Source organism: Parasteatoda tepidariorum, chromosome 4 (assembly GCF_982258835.1).
Source record: "Parasteatoda tepidariorum strain Cologne lab strain chromosome 4, Ptep-v5.0, whole genome shotgun sequence".
NCBI classification, from domain to species: domain Eukaryota; kingdom Metazoa; phylum Arthropoda; class Arachnida; order Araneae; family Theridiidae; genus Parasteatoda; species Parasteatoda tepidariorum.
The window spans coordinates 2562682-2589993 of record NC_141758.1 but is presented as its reverse complement, the minus strand read 5'-3'; the positions used below and the strand labels follow the sequence as shown (position 1 = coordinate 2589993).

The window sequence follows — 27312 nt, the reverse complement described above, 5'->3', positions numbered from 1 at the left end:
ACTGTAAACTGTGAGCAAAAAGTAAAATTAATATTTTTAAGAGAATCACTTTCAATCACTTCAATGACTATACTATTGGAATCCTATTTTTCAGGTAGTGTCCAACCCTGGACTCGTAAAATATTAAAAAATTTTCTTGCCCTTCTGGGCATGTATCTACAAAATACATGCTCAAATCAATGTTTTACACATTTGAATCTTTTTTGAATAAGCAATCATTATTTAATTGCGGCTCTCATTTGCTTTTATATTTTAGTTTCAAATTTTATATTTGTTATTTAAGCACAAGGATTGTAATACACATTTTTTAAATTTTTTTTATAAAAATATGCATGAATAAAGTACAAATAAAAATAAACTAACTTTATTTAATAAATTCTGGTTTACATAATTAAATTCAGAAACAGTTATGTCTCATCAAATACAAATGATTTGTTTTCTACTTTTATGGTGCAATTGATTCCTAATCATCTTGGTGGGTCCCATGTGTAATATTAGACAACTTTTTTTTTTGTCTAATTTTAGATATTACATACAAAGATATCTTCACAAATTTTGCTGTGTAGTGACTTAATCACCTGTCAGTTAAAAATATTGCAAAATATTTGATTTAAGTGCAAAACATTTCAACTAATAAAATATGCTGTGACAGGCAGGGATGAAATGGTTCCTAATTATGAGTCAGAATTTTTAGTTAAACTAGACAAAACTCAACTTTTAGACCTGAAATGATAAAAGTTTTAAACTGTATTTGGGTATTTTTTTTATTATAAATTAAAATATTTAATTTTTATTATGCAAAAATGTTACAAATGTTATGTTTTATGAATGAAATATAAAAGGAATACTTAAAAGTTTTTAATATTTTCATGAATTTTTTAATGTTGAGGCTATAGTGGCAGTTTCTTAATTTATACTAGATAACCTGGTCATGACTTTTATATCAACTTTTTTATGTCAGCTGGTACTGAACATTTAATCTAATATTATTTATTTTCTGTTTTTATAAATAATCCATGAATTGACTTATTGAAACATTGAAATATCTCCTTCTTGGATTTGAAACACCTATTCCCCAAAGCTGTTATTAGAAGTGCAGTCTCTGTAATTTATCTGGTTTTAAAGTTGTAAAGTGTAAATTTTTTTACATTTTAAAACACAAAACCAGATGAATAAGAACAAAAGTAATGTGCCTTCCTAGTCATTCCTTTTATCTCAATTATTACATATTAACAGTTTACTATCTAGATCTAAATTTGATTAATAAATCTTTCCCTGGACTCGAATAAGGTATTGATAGCAAGGTATATCTTAAATACTTTTTAGATATAAAAGAGACCTTTATTTTTTATTGTTTTTCTAGCTTAATTTAGCAAAATTAAGTAATTCTTTAGAATTAGAGCTTGATTAATTTAACATGCAATCATTTGTACAGAAACTGATGGCTACTTTTTTGTTGTTACATCAATACAATTATAATGAACTTTATTGTTAGGAGTTAGAGATAATTTGGATTAATATTGAACTAATTTTTAAATAACGTTACCAAAAGCTTGATTATTTCTAAATGCTTCATAGGGACTACTGATAACTTTTAGTTTTTTTACTTTATTTATTTTTTTAAGATGGTATTATTCAATATTTATTCTGTCTTTCACTAGACAGACTCTTTTCTGTTATTATTTTTTTATAATCAAATTTTTCTTGACAAAAAGTTTTTTCTGGCCTTTCAGTCGCTATTTAAGGTAATGATAATTAAAAGTAATCCACTTTTAAGACTATCAATGTTGTAGTATTACTTTGATTTTAAATGCTTCTTTTTTCTTTTTATGGGTAACAATATTCCAATTAATATTAAGAACTGTGCTTTAAATAATTGCAACATTTAAGCGTCCATCACGTATAATTTTGAAATATCCACCTGTTCATTCTTCACTTTTGTTAGTACTCTAATAGACTAGAAAATTTTGTTTGGAATCCTAAGCAGATCATAGAACAGGGTTCAGTGTTAAAATTGAGAAGTCAAATAATGCCATAAGTCTTGTCATTATCACTGGCAAAAGAAATATTTGCTAAATTGCAACTTGTTACCATATGTGACAGTAATGATAAATGTGACAAACAAGGCAAATTTTAAACCTTAATATTTCAGTCAATTTCCGAATTTATTTTTCATTTTTTATAATTTACTCATCTCTTATTACAAAAAAAAAAGAAGTTCAAGCTTTTTTGTGACAGATATAACATGACTATTCTTAACTGCTCACCTGTAAGGCATGACTGTAACTTCAGAATCACCAGAGATATTTCGCAGAGAAGCAGTGATGTTTTTTGAAATAGTTCTTGACCAATCCAAAGCCTCATAAAAATCTTTTGATGTTTTCAGAACAGTATGATAAGTCATGAAGTTGGTAGCTGAAAATATATTGAATCGATTTATTATGAGTGATATAACTAACATTAAATTGATTTATCAAAATGCAAAATGTTACCAGCGATTCTAGTTGCATTTTCGGAAGACAACAACTCGACTGAAGAACGGAACATTGCTTTACCTCTGTAAGAAATAAAGCTATTTTAAGAATGCATGTGATCATAATCAGTTAGTTATCATAAGAAACAACAGTTTGAATTTCTTAGATGGTAGCTTCTAAAACAGTGTCATCTAACAATTTTTATAAAACAATTATTCTGAAAGTTTTAAGCTAAAAAAAATTATTTAGCTCCTGAAAGTCAATTATCCCTGTCCATTATATTAAATATTAAAGTTTTTGAAAAAGATTTCCAAGTGAAATTACATAGAAAATAACCAAGATTCTGCAATATTCACAATTATTATAAAATATACTACTTTGTGATAAAAACACAATCCACAGAGCTAAACCTAATAATGAAAAATCCCTTATATATCAGCATCTTTTCACTTGATTGGAAATAATGTATTTAATCATTATGTATTTAATCTTTGTATGGCTCCAGAATAATGTCTGGCTGCGTCAGAAAAATTAAAAGAGAATAGCGCTTACCCTTTTGGACATGCATTCCAGGGAGAATCATTGAGGAAGAAGTCGAGCCTTCTCGTGAATTCAGCTTCAGACAATGTAGATGGGTCTTTGACTCTACAAGATTTACACATGCCTGCAAAAAAAATTATTTTATTGTATGCCATGAATGACGGTGAAACATTAAGCAAATTTAAATCATTTCAACTCTACCTTTCATTAGATGGGCTGTGTAAGAAGGGCAGTGAGTTCCATTTTCTTTAAACTCAAAACAACAAGAATCTGCTTGCAAATAATCAAGATAATTATCCATCCATGATATGGGCTGAAGAGCAATGTAAGTCCTACAATGATAAGCAAAAGTTTCTGATTATCGATTTCATTGTATCAATACACATTTTGGGTGATAAATATTAAGTACAAAGTTTATTTATTGTTTGCCAATTTTGCTATGCATTTTCATTATTAAAATAGATTTCTCAAACGCTCTTCAAGAGAGAGAGAGATAACAGGAAAGTTTTGCAAAGCAAAAAAATTCAGTCCCAGAAGTGCAATGAATGAAAAATTAAGGAAATGTTTCGTTAGATGTGTTGGAGATTTTCTTAAGCTTAATATAAAGCAAAATCTTATAGATCTTACTAAAAATATAGATGTTTTACACACTTTATATTATTCCACAAGTAGAGAATTTAAATAATCTTTTTTGAAATCAGTAAAAAGAAGAAAAAAAATTACAAACACTACATATTATGAGAAAAATTATAATTCAAATTGGTAGCTATTTTCAATGCTTATAATAGGTATTAAAATACACTTGAATAAAGTTTTTTTTATTACATGCATTACATTCTTACATATTTATATAAAAGTTAGTTTTCTTAAATAACATACTAGTTTAAAAGTTCTTATGACAACAAAAAACTTAATTTTTTGGATATATTTATAAACAAAAAGTTCTCAATCAAGAATAAATATTACAAAAAAAAATCACATTTATTACTTTTTTATAAATTAGACTTCCTTTCATTATTAAGTAGTGTTACTTAATTAAAGTCTCAATTAAGTATTAAGTTTAGACTTAGAGATAAAAGTAAAAACATTCTCTCAACAAAATTTCATTTCTGTTTGATGAATTTTTTAAGCATTTCTCTAAGTTTTTTAAGCTGTTTAAAACATTGGAAATCAGAAGGTCCTCAAAATATGCATCTGAATCATGAATCCTTTTCCACCTTCTAGCCTTTTTACAAGATTGGGAATTAAAAAAAAAGAGAACACCTCCTTGTCAGCCAAATTTAATATATTTCAAGATAGATTGCCTCCAAAAACTAATCTAGCCTCATTTTTTGTTATGTATTGAAACAGAAACTTGCCAACATTGTAGGGGAAAAACACTAAATGAAGCTCTAAATGATTCCCACGATTGCACTTATTTTAAACTGAGAGAAAATGTGGTATAATTTAGTTTTTGTTAAATTTTTCATGTAAAATTTAAGAAAAACTGTCTCTTATGATGTGCCTACTTTCTCGAGTACATAATCTACTCGAGCTGCAGTGATGGAGATAAAGTGCTTGCCTCCTAAGAGAGAACACTCTAGTTCAAACTTTACTTTCTGCTACTACTCGACAGGAACTCTACTCCCGGCTTGCACCAATAACAGTACTGACGTAAAATATCCTTAGTGTTAGACAGATATTGGGTCAGAATTCAGTTGCTGTAAAGCTAATCGCGGGAGTCTTTTATAGTTTTCCCATTCAATATAAGGCAAATGTGGGTAAGATCGATGAAAAAGTTCTCTACAAAGGCTAGTTTGTTTAAATGCTGGATTCAGGAATTTCCTTGCTTTCTGAGTTGGGTTCAAAACCACAGGGCTGAACAATAATAGTCATAAATCTAAAAATAATTTGGTTTTTCTTCCCTGGTTATAAAATAAATAAAAATGATTGATCTATTTTAATTTAAAACCAGATTCTTTTCCTTTAATTCATCAGCCGCTCCTAACCATAATGTGTATTTTGTAAGTCATATCAAACAAAGTCACTTCTACTCAAAGGATGTTCATAATTAGTAGAAAGTTTAGTCTCATTTTCCCAATTATGAACAATCACAAACATATAGTCTAGTCCAAAGCCAGTCATCACTGTTATGGTTCTGAGATTAAACTATTTCAGGTAAACATTTTGACATGGGTCAAGAATCGAAAGCTCCCCTTTTCTAGAGTAGTTCTTTATATAGACAGGAGCAGATTAATTCTGTCTCTTTCGATGCCTTTTTGTGTTTAATAACTGAATGAAGATCATTTCTTTCCACTTTTTTTTTGTATTTAACTGACGCCACATAAGGAGTTGATAACTGAAAGCAAGCTTCTTTTTTTTACACAAAGATCTTCTGCATTTTCTAAAGAGAATGACCCCTTACTACAATATTCTGTAGATGCTATGAATACACAGTAATTAAAAAATAATGTACCTGTTTTGGATCATAGCCATTCTACCCAACTGATAAGTAATAGAATCTGAGTCACAAGATACTTGGGAAGAGCAGACTTTATTCTGACCCACAGGATTGGAGTAGTTGTAACCATCGCTGATGATGAAGTACACGGGAGGTCCGACAGAGAGGTACTTTTCAAGGTGTTCAAAGTATTTAAGCATGTAAGAATCCTTCAAACAAAAATACACATAAATGATCGGGCAGATTATTTCTAACACTTAGAGTTTAATTTAAAAAGATTCTAAGTCAGCATTTTTAGCAGTCAGTTTTGTGTTTAAAAAAATATATATATTGGTGTTTACCAACAATTAAATATACCTGTAAAAATATAATAATAAATAGACACCTATTACTATACCTATGACAAATATGTATGCAATGTGCACTTCATAGTAATTAGTAAAACATGCTAGAGAAGAAAAAGTTTAAAAAAAAGCTTCATTTTTCATACAAAGAAAACAACTTTATTGTATTCACTTAGCTAACACAACTTTAAGAAAACTCAAAACAAGTGATCAAAGTTTAAAGAACCCTTAATGGAAATTTTGACAATTTTATCTTTCACGAGAGAGCAGATTCACACTGGACAGTTTTAGTCTGAAATAGTACTGGATTACCCATTAGGCCAGACTAGGCCATGGCCTGGGGCCCCCAATGATTAGGGGCCCCTTAAAATGGATTTTTTGAAAATAAATTCTAAAAAATTAAGAAAAACAATGATTTTTCAAAATGTTATGATTATTTTTTAGTTCTAATTTAATAAAATAAAGTAAAATTTAATTTATTATTTATTTTAATTTTAAATATGCTTTCTTACATGAAAAGATATATAAATATTTTTATATTTGAAGAAATAAAAAATATACGAGAAAAAAATTTAATCTAAGGGCCCCAAAAATTTGAATGGCCTAGTGCCTCGCGTACGCTTAATCCGACCCTGGTCTGAAGTCCTTCTCGGCAGAGAACTTTTGAGTGATGCCCCATATTACTAGTACTATAGAATCGTTTCGAAAAAATTGCAAAAAAAAAAAAACAGGATAATCTTTAAAATAAAACAGGACATTTTTGGGAACAGTAAGTATATCATGTTACTTCTAAAAAAGGCAAACATCGAACAAAAAAGTATAAGTTGCTCTACTTAGCAGCAATGAAAGGACATTTAAACCAGAAGAATAAAAGAAATACAATTTTTATTTTCAAAATTACTTCGTTTAGAACACAAAGTTTTAACAGCTTCCAGTATAATTTTATCAATAATGAACAACTCATAAGAGTTTCTAATCAATGCATGAACAAATTTTCTAATACTATAGCATTAAAAAAATAATCAGCATCAATAAGTTAATATTCCGCCATACCATTATGTAATTAATGTGTAATGGAATTAAAGATTTTCTTAAATAAATAATTTTAAACTAGGGCTCCGATAATCTCGAAATGAAAACACAGTGAATATGCCTCTAACATATTTTGTACCAAAGTAATTTAAGTGGGCGATCCCTCAATTTATCATTTAAAAGATCTATGACATGATTACTGTATCTTTGATTGGAATCGATCACTTTTTAAGTCGCTTGAATAAGATGAATAACTTACTGTGAAACTACAAAACTCCATCCAATCCTACAAGATTTTATACAGTATTTGTTGAAAATAATTAGCACATTTTCATATTTATAATATAAAATTGATAATATAAAATTAATAATCGAATTTCCTTTTTATAGAATGTCTAAATTGGCAAAAAGTTTGAAACAATAAACTTGTGGGTAAGGCTAAATATCTGAACCATTTATACAATCAGCAGATGGTTCCTAAGTTGAAAATGTTGCCGTTTCTACTATCATTATAAATTAAAATAAAAAAAGGTTGAATCAAAAAATTCAAATATTTTGACTCATTGACAAATCTATTTTTTACAGCATTTGTATTTGTGTTCTTTAAAAAAGAGATGTTTTGAACAAACACAAAAATCAGGAATATCAGGATAAAAAGCAAAATATTAGGACAAAATATATTTAATCTGGAAAATCAGGAAAACTATGAACCCTGTGGTATTAAACCCCAAGTTAGTTTAATCTTGGCTTAGACTCACAATCAACGCCCCCTGTCCAGAATAAAGCTGCAGACCAGGAGTTTTGGAACTGCTGTTCTACATTATTGTATTGAGATTTTTCAGCAAAAAAACTTATTTTAGTCTTACATTAATTTATTCTGCCAAATTTAAAATATTTGTGGTAGAAGGTACTCAGTGATAGTCTTTGAGCGCTTTTTTGGTGAAACATGATTTTAAGTGCATCTGGTGAGCCCAAGTAAAGTAAAATGCCGAGAGTGTGAACAGTTTAAATGAAGTGCCAATTGACGAAATCTATTAATCCATATTAATAGATTTTGCCAATTGGAAGTTTGAGAAATTTAATAAAGGCAAAGTTATTTTCCAATATTTTGCCAGTAGACAAATGTTTTGGAAAGCATTTCATATCAACAAAAATAATAACCACTACTATTACAAGCTAAACAGAACACGCAGAAGCTAACTAAGCAGCATAGAAGACACAAAACTAATGCTTTTATTAGGGACAGTATAAGCACAGAAATTAATGTTTTAATTAGGGACACAGTATTAGCACAGAAATTAATGCTTTAATTAGGGATGCACTAAATAGTGACTTTGCCTAATGCAGACTGTTTAATCTTCTAACTATTTGGCTGGCCAAATACTAATATTTCAATATCTAGCCACCAAATAGTAATTTTATAATAATGAATTTTTTTTATAAAAAAAATCCTTTAATATAGATCAGGGATTTTCAAACTAGGTTCCAAGGTATCTTGGAACTCTGGGGAGTTCCAGAGTGATTTTCCAAGGTGATGTTGGAGATGAGCTTATTACCTCTGGAACCGATAACTTCTGATCAAATCCAATTTCGATTTTATCCAAAACAGCAGCTGAACAGCAAAGCCATGCAATAAACGATGTCATCTAAATAAATAAAAAATAAATATAGATACTAAAAACTTCAATCAGAGAATGTAACTATAGGGATGGAAGATTTGAACTTACAACAAAATATCGAACAGAATTTTTCATTAGAAATGGAGCGTAGAGGTTTTTAATAGTTTTAAACATAAGACCTTCTTTCACAGACGTTGTTTTTGACTTATTTGAAGTTTTGAAGCAGCAACATAAATCTAATCTTTGATTCTAAAAAAGAATTTTAAAAAAATCATTGTTTACTACCTATATGTTATATTACAACTCAGAAGATGATGCTATGTTGACAACAGAATCAATTTGGCCTGCATACAATTAGTTATCACAACTATGTATTTTATATTTTGACACCTGGTGGCTACAGTGGTAGTGCTTTTTGTTTCTATGTCACAGGGTTCTATCCTTGGATAAAGCAAGGTTGACACAGCCTTCCATCTTTTCAGTGGGTTGATAAAATCAGTACTAAACACTGGGGGTTCTAAGTTCAACTGACCACTCAACCAGAGCATCTGTTCCTGCACCCCAGATCCAAATTCAAGAGAACTAGGATGGGGACAGTAGACCTTAAACCTTCATAGACTGTCATGCCATAGAGTTTAGTTTTATCTGACACTTTGCAAGAAGTTTTCCAACACTTAAAAAGTTTTAAAACCAGATAATAATTCATAAAACAAATTTATATTAGCATAAATGTATAAGGAAAAAAAACGTCTCCTATATAATTTAATAATGATAAACAATGCTTGAAATTAGATAAAAAAAAACATGCAGCTGTTCCTGGTGCTATAAACAAGCATCATGATCAATGCTAAACAGACAAAATTGAATGTAATTAACAATCTATGTTTAAAGCAATCTGAAATAATTTTCCAGCCTATAAAGTAATAATTCATGCAGTACACATTAATAAATTCCTATTGCAATACAGTACACACAACAGAACACAATAGTTTCTACAACGACAATTAAATGCTCAAAAATTTAGATTTAGAAAAGGTGAACCAAATAATCATTTTTATGAATAATAAGAAACACAGTTTTTATTGCTAAGATTTCTCTATTATACGCACAAGTAATATAGAACCATAATAATGCTTCTCTATAATATTTGAGTTCCTTTTAAAGTTTACCTTGATATTTCTTAAAAAAAATAGATAGAATAAACTAAAGAATGAAAGACGTACTTCTTGACGTCGGCAATCTAATATGAAAAGAGCCAAAAAACAAGTCATCTGCAAAAAAAAGTTCACAAGTAGTGCAACACCTGCATACAATGCAAAGAGACGCACAGCAGGCATGTCTGTCAGGGTACCTAAAATTAAATAATAATCATAATAAGAGATTAAATCAAAATATTATAAATCATAATAAATTCACTAGATTATGTGAATAAAATAAAATGCTTGTTTTCATTAAGATAACCTATTAAAAATGTCTGACATAAAAACAATTTTAAAATATTTGCATTGAGATGACACATTAATTAAAATAATGATGGTAAGATATAAATCAGTTTTGCAGGATCCCGTGCAGAATAAGAGGTTCCTGGACCAAAAAGAATAATGAAATAGGAAGAATTTTTCCAGGCTATATAAACCCTGAATCTATTAGCAATAATTGACTTTTATTCTCCATCCATTGTTTCATGCATGGTTTCAATACAACTGATATTTATCATTTCATCAACGTCTCATTCAAAATTTGTACAAATTATTTGACTATTAATTAAAATACTTCTCAAAGTTCTTCTGAAATTAACAAACCATAAAATCAAACCAATTCAAAGGTTGTTAAACTAATCTTATTTAAGGTGGGAAATTTTTTTTTATTATTTAATTTTTTTGTTTACTGCCTATCAGTTTAGGCCATTCTATCCTATAACAGTTAAAAAACTTCATTATTATTTTTTAATTTAAAAAAAGAATTACAATTGATATTTAGAGAATCTAAAATAATTTATAAAGCAGAAATGAATGTTAAATGAATGAAACACAATTTTCATTTTTTTTTTAACTAAATAGATTAACAATGGAAAAATAATGAATAAAATCAACACATACCAATGAAAAAACAACTGGACATGGAGATGCTGGATAAAAGCATGCTGGGTGCAACTTTTCCAACCACAAATCCAATCCTTTCATCCAATGTTTGATTAGCTTTTTTTTCTTCTCTCTGTAATATTAATCTCTGTAATATTAATCCTCTCTCTGTATATTATATATGCTGGATTAAAAGTAAGGTACGATTTTTAAATCTATAAACACTTCTTTTGCCATTGATAAAACTTTAAAAGTTTCATCCTTATGAACCAAAGGTTGATTTACCAAAAGGCATTAGGTGAAACAGTATTGTAATATAAAAAAAAATTCTGATTCAAATTGAAATTCATTCCAGAGTCATATGAGAGAGATAGTCATAGCTTTCAGTTAAAAACAAAATATTGTGATTTAATATGTAAACAAAACTACATTAAATTTATAATGTTAACATTTACCAGAAACACTCAGAAAAAAAACCCAGACTTTTCAAACTTATTTTATCAAATTTCCTTGATTTTTGTAACTAATAGTATAAATTTCAATTTTTCTAATTTTTCTGTTCTGTTTCATTTGTGTAATAAAAAACATTACAAAAACACGAAACATTACTTGTTATTAAAAATAAATATTACAGGGTTCCCACTCTATGATGAGATTGAAATTCAAGGACTTTCCAGGACTTTTCAAGGACCTCAACAAAATTTTCAAGGACCTTAATCTAAGACCAATTTTAAAAATTATTCTCTTCTATTTTACTAGAAGCAACAATGCTTGTTGTGGCAATAATTAATTTCAAATATAATACCTAAATGCTTTGCCTATATAGAGAGAAGAGAGTATATGTATTATGGACTAAAATTTATATTTTTTTAAAAACAACCCTACTGGTTTTACATATTAATACACAAAATCATTTTCAGCACAATCTATAACTAATGGTAATGAGGTGTTAATGGTGAAATCCTTTAATCCTATGTATTTCCATGTGAAGGCTGCATGAAAGACAGAGCTAAATCTTAGGTATTCCATATCCCATGACTATTCCATAACCCCCTCCTCTCCTCTATTAAACATAGTTTCTGAAATTATTCATCCATAATTTACACAACCTTCTCTAAATGTTATGCAGCAACAATTCTTTCTGAAAATAAAAATTAGAAGGAACATATCCCATTTTCACCATGTTTAAAAGCATTATTCGTTATGTGTAATCCACAACTGCCAATGAATATGACCTGGTGGGAATATTTCTCTTTTAATTCACACTGAAGCTTCTAATAGAATTTCCAATTGACATAGGGCCCATCCATGGATAATTGAAGTATTTTAGAGAGCTTTTAACCATCATGCATGCATTTGTAAAAAGAGGACAAAATATTTTCTGCAGTTCCATGACCCATAAATTGGGAGGTAAGATACTTAGTGCAAACTTTATTATCAATTCCTTACCATAATGTCCATCTGCTTAGATTGTAGAGACTGATTTAAAGTCTCATCAAAGAGTACAGTGTAGCAATCAACATTCTTCAGCTCATTTATAAGAATCCCTTTGAAGTATAGTGCCAATCCAAAGGAGCCCAAATAGGCTCACTTTGTGGCACTACCAAAAAATTGTCTCGCTATACAGCTATCAGCAAACATTTTGGAGAACAATTTACTAATCCCTTCACAGGAGTTACATGAATAATTACTAGTGATGCACTTCAGACTCCAGAGAATTTCAGCATCAAGCACATTCCTTTTGACCAGATAAGAAGACAATGTTACCTCGGCCACTAAAGTTTCTGTTTCACATGGGGCACACTATGTTGAAGGAGTATTTACACCAGATGAATTAGATGTTGATGTCTTTGGAAAAAGAGAACTCGGGCATGAGACTGCTTTTTTGTTTTACCTTTCTTTGATGTGTGATTTCAGAGCAGATTCTTCCATTTTCGCGATATCGATCTCCTTCATGCAAAATCGGCACTTGGCTCTGAACTTCTTTTCGGGCATCGATAAAATCCATTCTTTATATGCTTGATTATCCATCCATTGGGGATTAAAATAGCACTTCCCAGGCATAACTAGTCTAAACTACATAACACAAATACAAAGCCGTGCCTTTGCGAATACGCTTTACAATAAAGTTTTGAAATGACGCAAACGTAAGGACAAGTGCGGATGGTAAAACAGCAAATTTATTGAAAACTACAAGGTTCATATTGTTACGAAATTCGAGAGTATTCCAGTTTCGATAAGAAAAAAGAAGATCTAAGCATATGCGACAGAAGATGAAGTGGAGTCTCGCCCCGAACGCAGTGATTGTCTGCTGTGCTCTGCGTGCTTGGCAGACACCAAGACGCTAGGCCGGTTAGAAACGGTGGCGTTAAAAACCACATGAGAGAGCTCGGGAACAAAACAGAAAGAACGAGAAAGATCCGCGGGTGTTTTATAAAAAGGGCCGCCGGCAGTATTGGACAAATTCAAGGACCTATCAAGTTTTTCAAGGACCTAAGATGTTTTTCAAGCACTTTCAAGGACCTAAATTTAGCAACAAAAAAATTCAAGGACTTTCAAGGACCGTGGGAACACTGTATTAACAATTTTTTTAAAAAATAACAACAAGAATTAAGTTAACATATTACTTGAAAGGAGGTAAACAGAAATAAAATAATAATAATTAACACTCACAGTTTTTTTTAACAGTTATTACTATTGCGGTGACTGAACTTAACTTAATTGTAACCGCGATCAGTAACTGTCTCTGTCACTTTCACCAGAAGAATCCTAAATGCTATTGTAGAATGACGTGCTGTTCTTGTTTCATATTTTCCCTTTTTATACTTAAATGTAAAATAAAGACTAATTAAAATGTAAACTCAATCTATTCATCACCTGGACACAACCAACTACTACAGTGGTGACAGCCTGACGATCAAATATTAAGGAGATTATGTTTCAAATGGAATAACTTGTTTCTCTTTGGATATCGGAAGTTTAATAAAAATGGTACTGCAGCTTTTCAATTTTTGTTTCTTAATTTCTGTCGGAATGCATACTGTATATTAATTTAATTTCATTACATATATACATTATTACATTTTAATATGCAGTCGAATAACGCTGAAAATACTCACATAGATAAGGTTGTACTTAAATTACCCCCCTTTTGGCGTACAAATATTAAACTTTGCTTTTTACAAGTTGAAAGTGCATTTACTTTATCTAACATAACCAAAGATGAAACTAAATACGCAAGTTTTATTGCACATATCAATGCAGAAACGCTATCTCATGTATCAGATTTGTGATTTTCACCCCCTGCAACTAATAAATATGGTACTTAAAAGAACATCTCATCACCGAATTTTCGAATTCGGAAAGGGAAGGCATTTGAAAACTACTTTCAGAACTTAAATTAGGAGACCAAAAACCCTCTCTTCTCCTACGACAAATGCGAGAAGTTGCTACCGATTCAGTAACTGAGGAGTTTCTTAAAACAATATGGTTGCAACGTTTACCCCCCAATGCAAATCTATTTTATAAATTTTAACAGATCAAACGCTGACCGGCCTGTGTAGGAGGCAGGGAACTGTCCTTGCATCAGAAACGTGCATATACCGTTATACACGTTGGCCAGAAGTTATCCCTGTAACAGACATGTCAGCAACCACTATTGCATCAGCATTTTTCACAGGCTGGATTGCCCGTTTTGGCAGACAGAGGAACAAACTTTAAATCATCATTGTTCCTCAGCCTGACGAAATTGCTTGGAATTGAACGTTGTCGAACGACAAGCTTTCAACCTCAAAGCAATGGCTTGGTAGAAAATTTTTATCGGCCACTCAAAGCCGCTTTGAAGTGCCTTGTAGCAAAAACAGACTAGACAGATGTTCTACCAGTGGTTCTCCTCGGTTTGCGTTCCACAGTTAAAGAGAGCAACGATGCAACACCAGCTGAACTAGTCTATGGTGAAACTTTACGCTTCCCAGGTGATTTCTTGATTCCTACTCCAAATGATGATCCTCCACAAGAATTTGTCTGTAAATTACGACGTCTATTCGAAGACTTAATACCTCGACCGACACCACACCATGATAATTGTAGAATTTTCATACACCCTGAACTTAAAACTTGTCCCATGTATTCGTCCGTAGGGACTCAGTTCGAAAACCTCTACAACCTCCGTATGACGGACCATTTAAAGTCATCCGGAAAAGTGAAAAACATTTCACTATCATCATACGTGAGAAAGAACAGACTATTTCTATTAACCGTCTCCAACCAGCATTTCGACTATTTCAATCCGAACCAAACAAGATCCAAACTTTTCCCTCAAAAGAACCGAATCTACCAAAAGATTCTCTGGACATATCAAAGACAACTGAACAAAGGACTAGATCAGGCCGTAGAGTTACCTTCCCCAATCGTTACACATCAGCACCCTGATACTGGCGGGGGAGAGTGCGGCGACTGAACTTAACTTAATCATAACCGCGATCAGTAACTGTCTATGTCATTTTCACCAGTTGCTCTTGTTTCATATTTTCCCTTTTTATACTTAAATGTAAACTCAATCTATTCATCTCCTGGACACAACCAACCACCACACTATTATTAATAAGGTAGCTGTGAGAATAACTGAGAACTTACTGTAGCAAACTGTTCTTAATCAATTCGTGTTAGTTTGCATAAATGCCTATGATTATATAAGGTTTTCTGAATATTGATCTTCTTACTATTTCTAATAAATGTACAGATTGATCTATGATACATGTATATATTTATGTAACATACATACATGTATAATTAATCAACTTTTGCTTGATGCTTTCGAGCATTTATAAAACTTGTACATAATTGCATTGATGCATCAATAAACCAAAAACACTTTTAGAAGATATCTATTTATTATTGTAAATTGAAGGTAAAAAACATAAATATAAATTGAAATAATATAAATCCAATGTCTTACCAGTAAAATTTAGGAAATATTAATTTCTTATCAATAGTTGATTTAGAAACCGCAAGATAATAATAATACATGTGAAAAATAATCATGCCTAATAATGGAAATAGATTTGAAGCTAAATATTTTGAATCAGTCAAATAGTTTCGTAATATTGTATGTTAAAAATTCGATTTCTCAGAAACTAATCGACCGATTTCGATTAAATTTTTTGTTTTGCCTTATAATATTTTTTAAAATAATGTGAATATGTGCATACATTACAATTAAAAATTTTTTTCGCCTAGTGTTAAATAGAACAATGAAAAATTATTAATAGTTATAAAATCATTTTTGCATCTAGTTACCTTTGGAGAAACGAACTTTGTAATTATGTGCAAAAAATTTTTTGGTTATCTTAAAATATTCATGATATATGGCGAAATACACAAAAAATACAATTAATGTTAAAGGGACCAAACTTTCGACCTCTCTCCTAACCAAACCATTGAAACTAAATTTCCGAATTGCCGCAATCCCCCATAGAACAATAAAAAATTATAAATAGTTATTAAAAATCATTTTTGTATCAAATTGTCTTTGGAGAAATGAACTTTGTAATTATGCGCAAAAAATTTTTCGGTTATCTTAAAATATACACGATATATGGCGAAATACACAAAAAATACAATTAATGTTAAAGGGACCAAACTTTCGACCTCTCTCCTAACCAAACCATTGAAACTAAATTTCCGAATTGCCGCAATCCCCCATAGAACAATAAAAAATTATAAATAGTTATTAAAAATAATTTTTGTATCAAATTGTCTTTGGAGAAATGAACTTTGTAATTATGCGCAAAAAATTTTTCGGTTATCTTAAAATATACACGATATATGGCGAAATACACAAAAAATACAATTAATGTTAAAGGGACCAAACTTTCGACCTCTCTCCTAACCAAACCATTGAAACTAAATTTCCGAATTGCCGCAATCCCCCATAGAACAATAAAAAATTATAAATAGTTATTAAAAATAATTTTTGTATCAAATTGTCTTTGGAGAAATGAACTTTGTAATTATGCGCAAAAAATTTTTCGGTTATCTTAAAATATACACGATATATGGCGAAATACACAAAAAATACAATTAATGTTAAAGGGACCAAACTTTCGACCTCTCTCCTAACCAAACCATTGAAACTAAATTTCCGAATTGCCGCAATCCCCCATAGAACAATAAAAAATTATAAATAGTTATTAAAAATAATTTTTGTATCAAATTGTCTTTGGAGAAATGAACTTTGTAATTATGCGCAAAAAATTTTTCGGTTATCTTAAAATATACACGATATATGGCGAAATACACAAAAAATACAATTAATGTTAAAGGGACCAAACTTTCGACCTCTCTCCTAACCAAACCATTGAAACTAAATTTCCGAATTGCCGCAATCCCCCATAGAACAATAAAAAATTATAAATAGTTATTAAAAATAATTTTTGTATCAAATTGTCTTTGGAGAAATGAACTTTGTAATTATGCGCAAAAAATTTTTCGGTTATCTTAAAATATACACGATATATGGCGAAATACACAAAAAATACAATTAATGTTAAAGGGACCAAACTTTCGACCTCTCTCCTAACCAAACCATTGAAACTAAATTTCCGAATTGCCGCAATCCCCCATAGAACAATAAAAAATTATAAATAGTTATTAAAAATAATTTTTGTATCAAATTGTCTTTGGAGAAATGAACTTTGTAATTATGCGCAAAAAATTTTTCGGTTATCTTAAAATATACACGATATATGGCGAAATACACAAAAAATACAATTAATGTTAAAGGGACCAAACTTTCGACCTCTCTCCTAACCAAACCATTGAAACTAAATTTCCGAATTGCCGCAATCCCCCATAGAACAATAAAAAATTATAAATAGTTATTAAAAATAATTTTTGTATCAAATTGTCTTTGGAGAAATGAACTTTGTAATTATGCGCAAAAAATTTTTCGGTTATCTTAAAATATACACGATATATGGCGAAATACACAAAAAATACAATTAATGTTAAAGGGACCAAACTTTCGACCTCTCTCCAAACCAAACCATTGAAACTAAATTTCCGAATTGCCGCAATCCCCCATAGAACAATAAAAAATTATAAATAGTTATTAAAAATCATTTTTGTATCAAATTGTCTTTGGAGAAATGAACTTTGTAATTATGCGCAAAAAATTTTTCGGTTATCTTAAAATATACACGATATATGGCGAAATACACAAAAAATACAATTAATGTTAAAGGGACCAAACTTTCGACCTCTCTCCAAACCAAACCATTGAAACTAAATTTCCGAATTGCCGCAATCCCCCATAGAACAATAAAAAATTATAAATAGTTATTAAAAATAATTTTTGTATCAAATTGTCTTTGGAGAAATGAACTTTGTAATTATGCGCAAAAAATTTTTCGGTTATCTTAAAATATACACGATATATGGCGAAATACACAAAAAATACAATTAATGTTAAAGGGACCAAACTTTCGACCTCTCTCCTAACCAAACCATTGAAACTAAATTTCCGAATTGCCGCAATCCCCCATAGAACAATAAAAAATTATAAATAGTTATTAAAAATAATTTTTGTATCAAATTGTCTTTGGAGAAATGAACTTTGTAATTATGCGCAAAAAATTTTTCGGTTATCTTAAAATATACACGATATATGGCGAAATACACAAAAAATACAATTAATGTTAAAGGGACCAAACTTTCGACCTCTCTCCAAACCAAACCATTGAAACTAAATTTCCGAATTGCCGCAATCCCCCATAGAACAATAAAAAATTATAAATAGTTATTAAAAATCATTTTTGTATCAAATTGTCTTTGGAGAAATGAACTTTGTAATTATGCGCAAAAAATTTTTCGGTTATCTTAAAATATTCACGATATATGGCGAAATACACAAAAAATACAATTAATGTTAAAGGGACCAAACTTTCGACCTCTCTCCAAACCAAACCATTGAAACTAAATTTCCGAATTGCCGCAATCCCCCATAGAACAATAAAAAATTATAAATAGTTATTAAAAATCATTTTTGTATCAAATTGTCTTTGGAGAAACGAACTTTGTAATTATGTGCAAAAAATTTTTCGGTTATCTTAAAATATTCATGATATATGGCGAAATACACAAAAAATACAATTAATGTTAAAAGGACCAAACTTTCGACCTCTCTCCAAACCAAACCATTGAAACTAAATTTCCGAATTGCCGCAATCCCCCATAGAACAATAAAAAATTATAAATAGTTATTAAAAATCATTTTTGTATCAAATTGTCTTTGGAGAAATGAACTTTGCAATTATGCGCAAAAAATTTTTCGGTTATCTTAAAATATTCACGATATATGGCGAAATACACAAAAAATACAATTAATGTTAAAGGGACCAAACTTTCGACCTCTCTCCAAACCAAACCATTGAAACTAAATTTCCGAATTGCCGCAATCCCCCATAGAACAATAAAAAATTATAAATAGTTATTAAAAATAATTTTTGTATCAAATTGTCTTTGGAGAAATGAACTTTGTAATTATGCGCAAAAAATTTTTCGGTTATCTTAAAATATACACGATATATGGCGAAATACACAAAAAATACAATTAATGTTAAAGGGACCAAACTTTCGACCTCTCTCCTAACCAAACCATTGAAACTAAATTTCCGAATTGCCGCAATCCCCCATAGAACAATAAAAAATTATAAATAGTTATTAAAAATAATTTTTGTATCAAATTGTCTTTGGAGAAATGAACTTTGTAATTATGCGCAAAAAATTTTTCGGTTATCTTAAAATATACACGATATATGGCGAAATACACAAAAAATACAATTAATGTTAAAGGGACCAAACTTTCGACCTCTCTCCAAACCAAACCATTGAAACTAAATTTCCGAATTGCCGCAATCCCCCATAGAACAATAAAAAATTATAAATAGTTATTAAAAATCATTTTTGTATCAAATTGTCTTTGGAGAAATGAACTTTGTAATTATGCGCAAAAAATTTTTCGGTTATCTTAAAATATACACGATATATGGCGAAATACACAAAAAATACAATTAATGTTAAAGGGACCAAACTTTCGACCTCTCTCCAAACCAAACCATTGAAACTAAATTTCCGAATTGCCGCAATCCCCCATAGAACAATAAAAAATTATAAATAGTTATTAAAAATAATTTTTGTATCAAATTGTCTTTGGAGAAATGAACTTTGTAATTATGCGCAAAAAATTTTTCGGTTATCTTAAAATATACACGATATATGGCGAAATACACAAAAAATACAATTAATGTTAAAGGGACCAAACTTTCGACCTCTCTCCTAACCAAACCATTGAAACTAAATTTCCGAATTGCCGCAATCCCCCATAGAACAATAAAAAATTATAAATAGTTATTAAAAATAATTTTTGTATCAAATTGTCTTTGGAGAAATGAACTTTGTAATTATGCGCAAAAAATTTTTCGGTTATCTTAAAATATACACGATATATGGCGAAATACACAAAAAATACAATTAATGTTAAAGGGACCAAACTTTCGACCTCTCTCCAAACCAAACCATTGAAACTAAATTTCCGAATTGCCGCAATCCCCCATAGAACAATAAAAAATTATAAATAGTTATTAAAAATCATTTTTGTATCAAATTGTCTTTGGAGAAATGAACTTTGTAATTATGCGCAAAAAATTTTTCGGTTATCTTAAAATATTCACGATATATGGCGAAATACACAAAAAATACAATTAATGTTAAAGGGACCAAACTTTCGACCTCTCTCCAAACCAAACCATTGAAACTAAATTTCCGAATTGCCGCAATCCCCCATAGAACAATAAAAAATTATAAATAGTTATTAAAAATCATTTTTGTATCAAATTGTCTTTGGAGAAACGAACTTTGTAATTATGTGCAAAAAATTTTTCGGTTATCTTAAAATATTCATGATATATGGCGAAATACACAAAAAATACAATTAATGTTAAAAGGACCAAACTTTCGACCTCTCTCCAAACCAAACCATTGAAACTAAATTTCCGAATTGCCGCAATCCCCCATAGAACAATAAAAAATTATAAATAGTTATTAAAAATCATTTTTGTATCAAATTGTCTTTGGAGAAATGAACTTTGCAATTATGCGCAAAAAATTTTTCGGTTATCTTAAAATATTCACGATATATGGCGAAATACACAAAAAATACAATTAATGTTAAAGGGACCAAACTTTCGACCTCTCTCCAAACCAAACCATTGAAACTAAATTTCCGAATTGCCGCAATCCCCCATAGAACAATAAAAAATTATAAATAGTTATTAAAAATCATTTTTGTATCAAATTGTCTTTGGAGAAACGAACTTTGTAATTATGTGCAAAAAATTTTTCGGTTATCTTAAAATATTCACGATATATGGCGAAATACACAAAAAATACAATTAATGTTAAAGGGACCAAACTTTCGACCTCTCTCCAAACCAAACCATTGAAACTAAATTTCCGAATTGCCGCAATCCCCCATAGAACAATAAAAAATTATAAATAGTTATTAAAAATCATTTTTGTATCAAATTGTCTTTGGAGAAACGAACTTTGTAATTATGTGCAAAAAATTTTTCGGTTATCTTAAAATATTCACGATATATGGCGAAATACACAAAAAATACAATTAATGTTAAAAGGACCAAACTTTCGACCTCTCTCCAAACCAAACCATTGAAACTAAATTTCCGAATTGCCGCAATCCCCCATAGAACAATAAAAAATTATAAATAGTTATTAAAAATCATTTTTGTATCAAATTGTCTTTGGAGAAATGAACTTTGTAATTATGCGCAAAAAATTTTTCGGTTATCTTAAAATATTCACGATATATGGCGAAATACACAAAAAATACAATTAATGTTAAAAGGACCAAACTTTCGACCTCTCTCCAAACCAAACCATTGAAACTAAATTTCCGAATTGCCGCAATCCCCCATAGAACAATAAAAAATTATAAATAGTTATTAAAAATCATTTTTGTATCAAATTGTCTTTGGAGAAACGAACTTTGTAATTATGTGCAAAAAATTTTTCGGTTATCTTAAAATATTCATGATATATGGCGAAATACACAAAAAATACAATTAATGTTAAAAGGACCAAACTTTCGACCTCTCTCCAAACCAAACCATTGAAACTAAATTTCCGAATTGCCGCAATCCCCCATAGAACAATAAAAAATTATAAATAGTTATTAAAAATCATTTTTGCATCTAGTTACCTTTGGAGAAACGAACTTTGTAATTATGTGCAAAAAATTTTTTGGTTATCTTAAAATATTCATGATATATGGCGAAATACACAAAAAATACAATTAATGTTAAAAGGACCAAACTTTCGACCTCTCTCCAAACCAAACCATTGAAACTAAATTTCCGAATTGCCGCAATCCCCCATAGAACAATAAAAAATTATAAATAGTTATTAAAAATCATTTTTGTATCAAATTGTCTTTGGAGAAACGAACTTTGTAATTATGTGCAAAAAATTTTTCGGTTATCTTAAAATATTCATGATATATGGCGAAATACACAAAAAATACAATTAATGTTAAAAGGACCAAACTTTCGACCTCTCTCCAAACCAAACCATTGAAACTAAATTTCCGAATTGCCGCAATCCCCCATAGAACAATAAAAAATTATAAATAGTTATTAAAAATCATTTTTGTATCAAATTGTCTTTGGAGAAACGAACTTTGTAATTATGTGCAAAAAATTTTTCGGTTATCTTAAAATATTCATGATATATGGCGAAATACACAAAAAATACAATTAATGTTAAAAGGACCAAACTTTCGACCTCTCTCCAAACCAAACCATTGAAACTAAATTTCCGAATTGCCGCAATCCCCCATAGAACAATAAAAAATTATAAATAGTTATTAAAAATCATTTTTGTATCAAATTGTCTTTGGAGAAATGAACTTTGTAATTATGCGCAAAAAATTTTTCGGTTATCTTAAAATATTCACGATATATGGCGAAATACACAAAAAATACAATTAATGTTAAAGGGACCAAACTTTCGACCTCTCTCCAAACCAAACCATTGAAACTAAATTTCCGAATTGCCGCAATCCCCCATAGAACAATAAAAAATTATAAATAGTTATTAAAAATCATTTTTGTATCAAATTGTCTTTGGAGAAACGAACTTTGTAATTATGTGCAAAAAATTTTTCGGTTATCTTAAAATATTCATGATATATGGCGAAATACACAAAAAATACAATTAATGTTAAAAGGACCAAACTTTCGACCTCTCTCCAAACCAAACCATTGAAACTAAATTTCCGAATTGCCGCAATCCCCCATAGAACAATAAAAAATTATAAATAGTTATTAAAAATCATTTTTGCATCTAGTTACCTTTGGAGAAACGAACTTTGTAATTATGTGCAAAAAATTTTTTGGTTATCTTAAAATATTCATGATATATGGCGAAATACACAAAAAATACAATTAATGTTAAAAGGACCAAACTTTCGACCTCTCTCCAAACCAAACCATTGAAACTAAATTTCCGAATTACCGCAATCCCCCATAGAACAATAAAAAATTATAAATAGTTATTAAAAATCATTTTTGTATCAAATTGTCTTTGGAGAAACGAACTTTGTAATTATGTGCAAAACATTTTTCGGTTATCTTAAAATATTCATGATATATGGCGAAATACACAAAAAATACAATTAATGTTAAAAGGACCAAACTTTCGACCTCTCTCCAAACCAAACCATTGAAACTAAATTTCCGAATTGCAGCAATCCCCCATAGAACAATAAAAAATTATAAATAGTTATTAAAAATCATTTTTGTATCAAATTGTCTTTGGAGAAACGAACTTTGTAATTATGTGCAAAAAATTTTTCGGTTATCTTAAAATATTCATGATATATGGCGAAATACACAAAAAATACAATTAATGTTAAAAGGACCAAACTTTCGACCTCTCTCCAAACCAAACCATTGAAACTAAATTTCCGAATTGCCGCAATCCCCCATAGAACAATAAAAAATTATAAATAGTTATTAAAAATCATTTTTGTATCAAATTGTCTTTGGAGAAACGAACTTTGTAATTATGTGCAAAAAATTTTTCGGTTATCTTAAAATATTCATGATATATGGCGAAATACACAAAAAATACAATTAATGTTAAAAGGACCAAACTTTCGACCTCTCTCCAAACCAAACCATTGAAACTAAATTTCCGAATTGCCGCAATCCCCCATAGAACAATAAAAAATTATAAATAGTTATTAAAAATCATTTTTGTATCAAATTGTCTTTGGAGAAACGAACTTTGTAATTATGTGCAAAAAATTTTTCGGTTATCTTAAAATATTCATGATATATGGCGAAATACACAAAAAATACAATTAATGTTAAAAGGACCAAACTTTCGACCTCTCTCCAAACCAAACCATTGAAACTAAATTTCCGAATTGCCGCAATCCCCCATAGAACAATAAAAAATTATAAATAGTTATTAAAAATCATTTTTGTATCAAATTGTCTTTGGAGAAATGAACTTTGTAATTATGCGCAAAAAATTTTTCGGTTATCTTAAAATATTCACGATATATGGCGAAATACACAAAAAATACAATTAATGTTAAAAGGACCAAACTTTCGACCTCTCTCCAAACCAAACCATTGAAACTAAATTTCCGAATTGCCGCAATCCCCCATAGAACAATAAAAAATTATAAATAGTTATTAAAAATCATTTTTGTATCAAATTGTCTTTGGAGAAACGAACTTTGTAATTATGTGCAAAAAATTTTTCGGTTATCTTAAAATATTCATGATATATGGCGAAATACACAAAAAATACAATTAATGTTAAAAGGACCAAACTTTCGACCTCTCTCCAAACCAAACCATTGAAACTAAATTTCCGAATTGCCGCAATCCCCCATAGAACAATAAAAAATTATAAATAGTTATTAAAAATCATTTTTGTATCAAATTGTCTTTGGAGAAACGAACTTTGTAATTATGTGCAAAAAATTTTTCGGTTATCTTAAAATATTCATGATATATGGCGAAATACACAAAAAATACAATTAATGTTAAAAGGACCAAACTTTCGACCTCTCTCCAAACCAAACCATTGAAACTAAATTTCCGAATTGCCGCAATCCCCCATAGAACAATAAAAAATTATAAATAGTTATTAAAAATCATTTTTGTATCTAGTTACCTTTGGAGAAACGAACTTTGTAATTATGTGCAAAAAATTTTTCGGTTATCTTAAAATATTCATGATATATGGCGAAATACACAAAAAATACAATTAATGTTAAAAGGACCAAACTTTCGACCTCTCTCCAAACCAAACCATTGAAACTAAATTTCCGAATTGCCGCAATCCCCCATAGAACAATAAAAAATTATAAATAGTTATTAAAAATCATTTTTGCATCAAATTGTCTTTGGAGAAACGAACTTTGTAATTATGTGCAAAAAATTTTTTGGTTATCTTAAAATATTCATGATATATGGCGAAATACACAAAAAATACAATTAATGTTAAAAGGACCAAACTTTCGACCTCTCTCCAAACCAAACCATTGAAACTAAATTTCCGAATTGCCGCAATCCCCCATAGAACAATAAAAAATTATAAATAGTTATTAAAAATCATTTTTGCATCTAGTTACCTTTGGAGAAACGAACTTTGTAATTATGTGCAAAAAATTTTTTGGTTATCTTAAAATATTCATGATATATGGCGAAATACACAAAAAATACAATTAATGTTAAAAGGACCAAACTTTCGACCTCTCTCCAAACCAAACCATTGAAACTAAATTTCCGAATTGCCGCAATCCCCCATAGAACAATAAAAAATTATAAATAGTTATTAAAAATCATTTTTGCATCTAGTTACCTTTGGAGAAACGAACTTTGTAATTATGTGCAAAAAATTTTTTGGTTATCTTAAAATATTCATGATATATGGCGAAATACACAAAAAATACAATTAATGTTAAAAGGACCAAACTTTCGACCTCTCTCCAAACCAAACCATTGAAACTAAATTTCCGAATTGCCGCAATCCCCCATAGAACAATAAAAAATTATAAATAGTTATTAAAAATCATTTTTGCATCTAGTTACCTTTGGAGAAACGAACTTTGTAATTATGTGCAAAAAATTTTTCGGTTATCTTAAAATATTCATGATATATGGCGAAATACACAAAAAATACAATTAATGTTAAAAGGACCAAACTTTCGACCTCTCTCCAAACCAAACCATTGAAACTAAATTTCCGAATTGCCGCAATCCCCCATAGAACAATAAAAAATTATAAATAGTTATTAAAAATCATTTTTGTATCAAATTGTCTTTGGAGAAACGAACTTTGTAATTATGTGCAAAAAATTTTTCGGTTATCTTAAAATATTCATGATATATGGCGAAATACACAAAAAATACAATTAATGTTAAAAGGACCAAACTTTCGACCTCTCTCCAAACCAAACCATTGAAACTAAATTTCGGAATTGCCGCAATCCCCCATAGAACAATAAAAAATTATAAATAGTTATTAAAAATCATTTTTGTATCTAGTTACCTTTGGAGAAACGAACTTTGTAATTATGTGCAAAAAATTTTTCGGTTATCTTAAAATATTCATGATATATGGCGAAATACACAAAAAATACAATTAATGTTAAAAGGACCAAACTTTCGACCTCTCTCCAAACCAAACCATTGAAACTAAATTTCCGAATTGCCGCAATCCCCCATAGAACAATAAAAAATTATAAATAGTTATTAAAAATCATTTTTGTATCAAATTGTCTTTGGAGAAACGAACTTTGTAATTATGTGCAAAAAATTTTTCGGTTATCTTAAAATATTCATGATATATGGCGAAATACACAAAAAATACAATTAATGTTAAAAGGACCAAACTTTCGACCTCTCTCCAAACCAAACCATTGAAACTAAATTTCCGAATTGCCGCAATCCCCCATAGAACAATAAAAAATTATAAATAGTTATTAAAAATCATTTTTGTATCAAATTGTCTTTGGAGAAACGAACTTTGTAATTATGTGCAAAAAATTTTTCGGTTATCTTAAAATATTCATGATATATGGCGAAATACACAAAAAATACAATTAATGTTAAAAGGACCAAACTTTCGACCTCTCTCCAAACCAAACCATTGAAACTAAATTTCCGAATTGCCGCAATCCCCCATAGAACAATAAAAAATTATAAATAGTTATTAAAAATCATTTTTGTATCAAATTGTCTTTGGAGAAACGAACTTTGTAATTATGTGCAAAAAATTTTTCGGTTATCTTAAAATATTCATGATATATGGCGAAATACACAAAAAATACAATTAATGTTAAAAGGACCAAACTTTCGACCTCTCTCCAAACCAAACCATTGAAACTAAATTTCCGAATTGCCGCAATCCCCCATAGAACAATAAAAAATTATAAATAGTTATTAAAAATCATTTTTGTATCAAATTGTCTTTGGAGAAACGAACTTTGTAATTATGTGCAAAAAATTTTTCGGTTATCTTAAAATATTCATGATATATGGCGAAATACACAAAAAATACAATTAATGTTAAAAGGACCAAACTTTCGACCTCTCTCCAAACCAAACCATTGAAACTAAATTTCCGAATTGCCGCAATCCCCCATAGAACAATAAAAAATTATAAATAGTTATTAAAAATCAT

General features: G+C 29.4%; 1 protein-coding gene across 4 annotated transcripts in view; it reads right to left on the bottom strand.

Annotated features, from left to right (window-relative positions):
• LOC107447565 (NPC intracellular cholesterol transporter 1) overlaps positions 1–27312 on the bottom strand; it is a 116491-nt gene that overhangs the window by 10335 nt on the left and 78844 nt on the right. For all 4 annotated transcript variants that reach the window (XM_087160514.1, XM_071181910.1, XM_043049807.2 and 1 more), the window contains 9 exons: positions 10549–10663; positions 9673–9800; positions 8558–8698; positions 8387–8476; positions 5470–5663; positions 3216–3346; positions 3027–3138; positions 2493–2557; positions 2268–2415 (listed from right to left, as the gene is read on the bottom strand). In XM_087160514.1, coding sequence (XP_087016640.1) covers positions 2268–2415; positions 2493–2557; positions 3027–3138; positions 3216–3346; positions 5470–5663; positions 8387–8476; positions 8558–8698; positions 9673–9800; positions 10549–10663 — 1124 coding nt within the window. The remainder of the gene's footprint in view (positions 1–2267; positions 2416–2492; positions 2558–3026; positions 3139–3215; positions 3347–5469; positions 5664–8386; positions 8477–8557; positions 8699–9672; positions 9801–10548; positions 10664–27312) is intronic.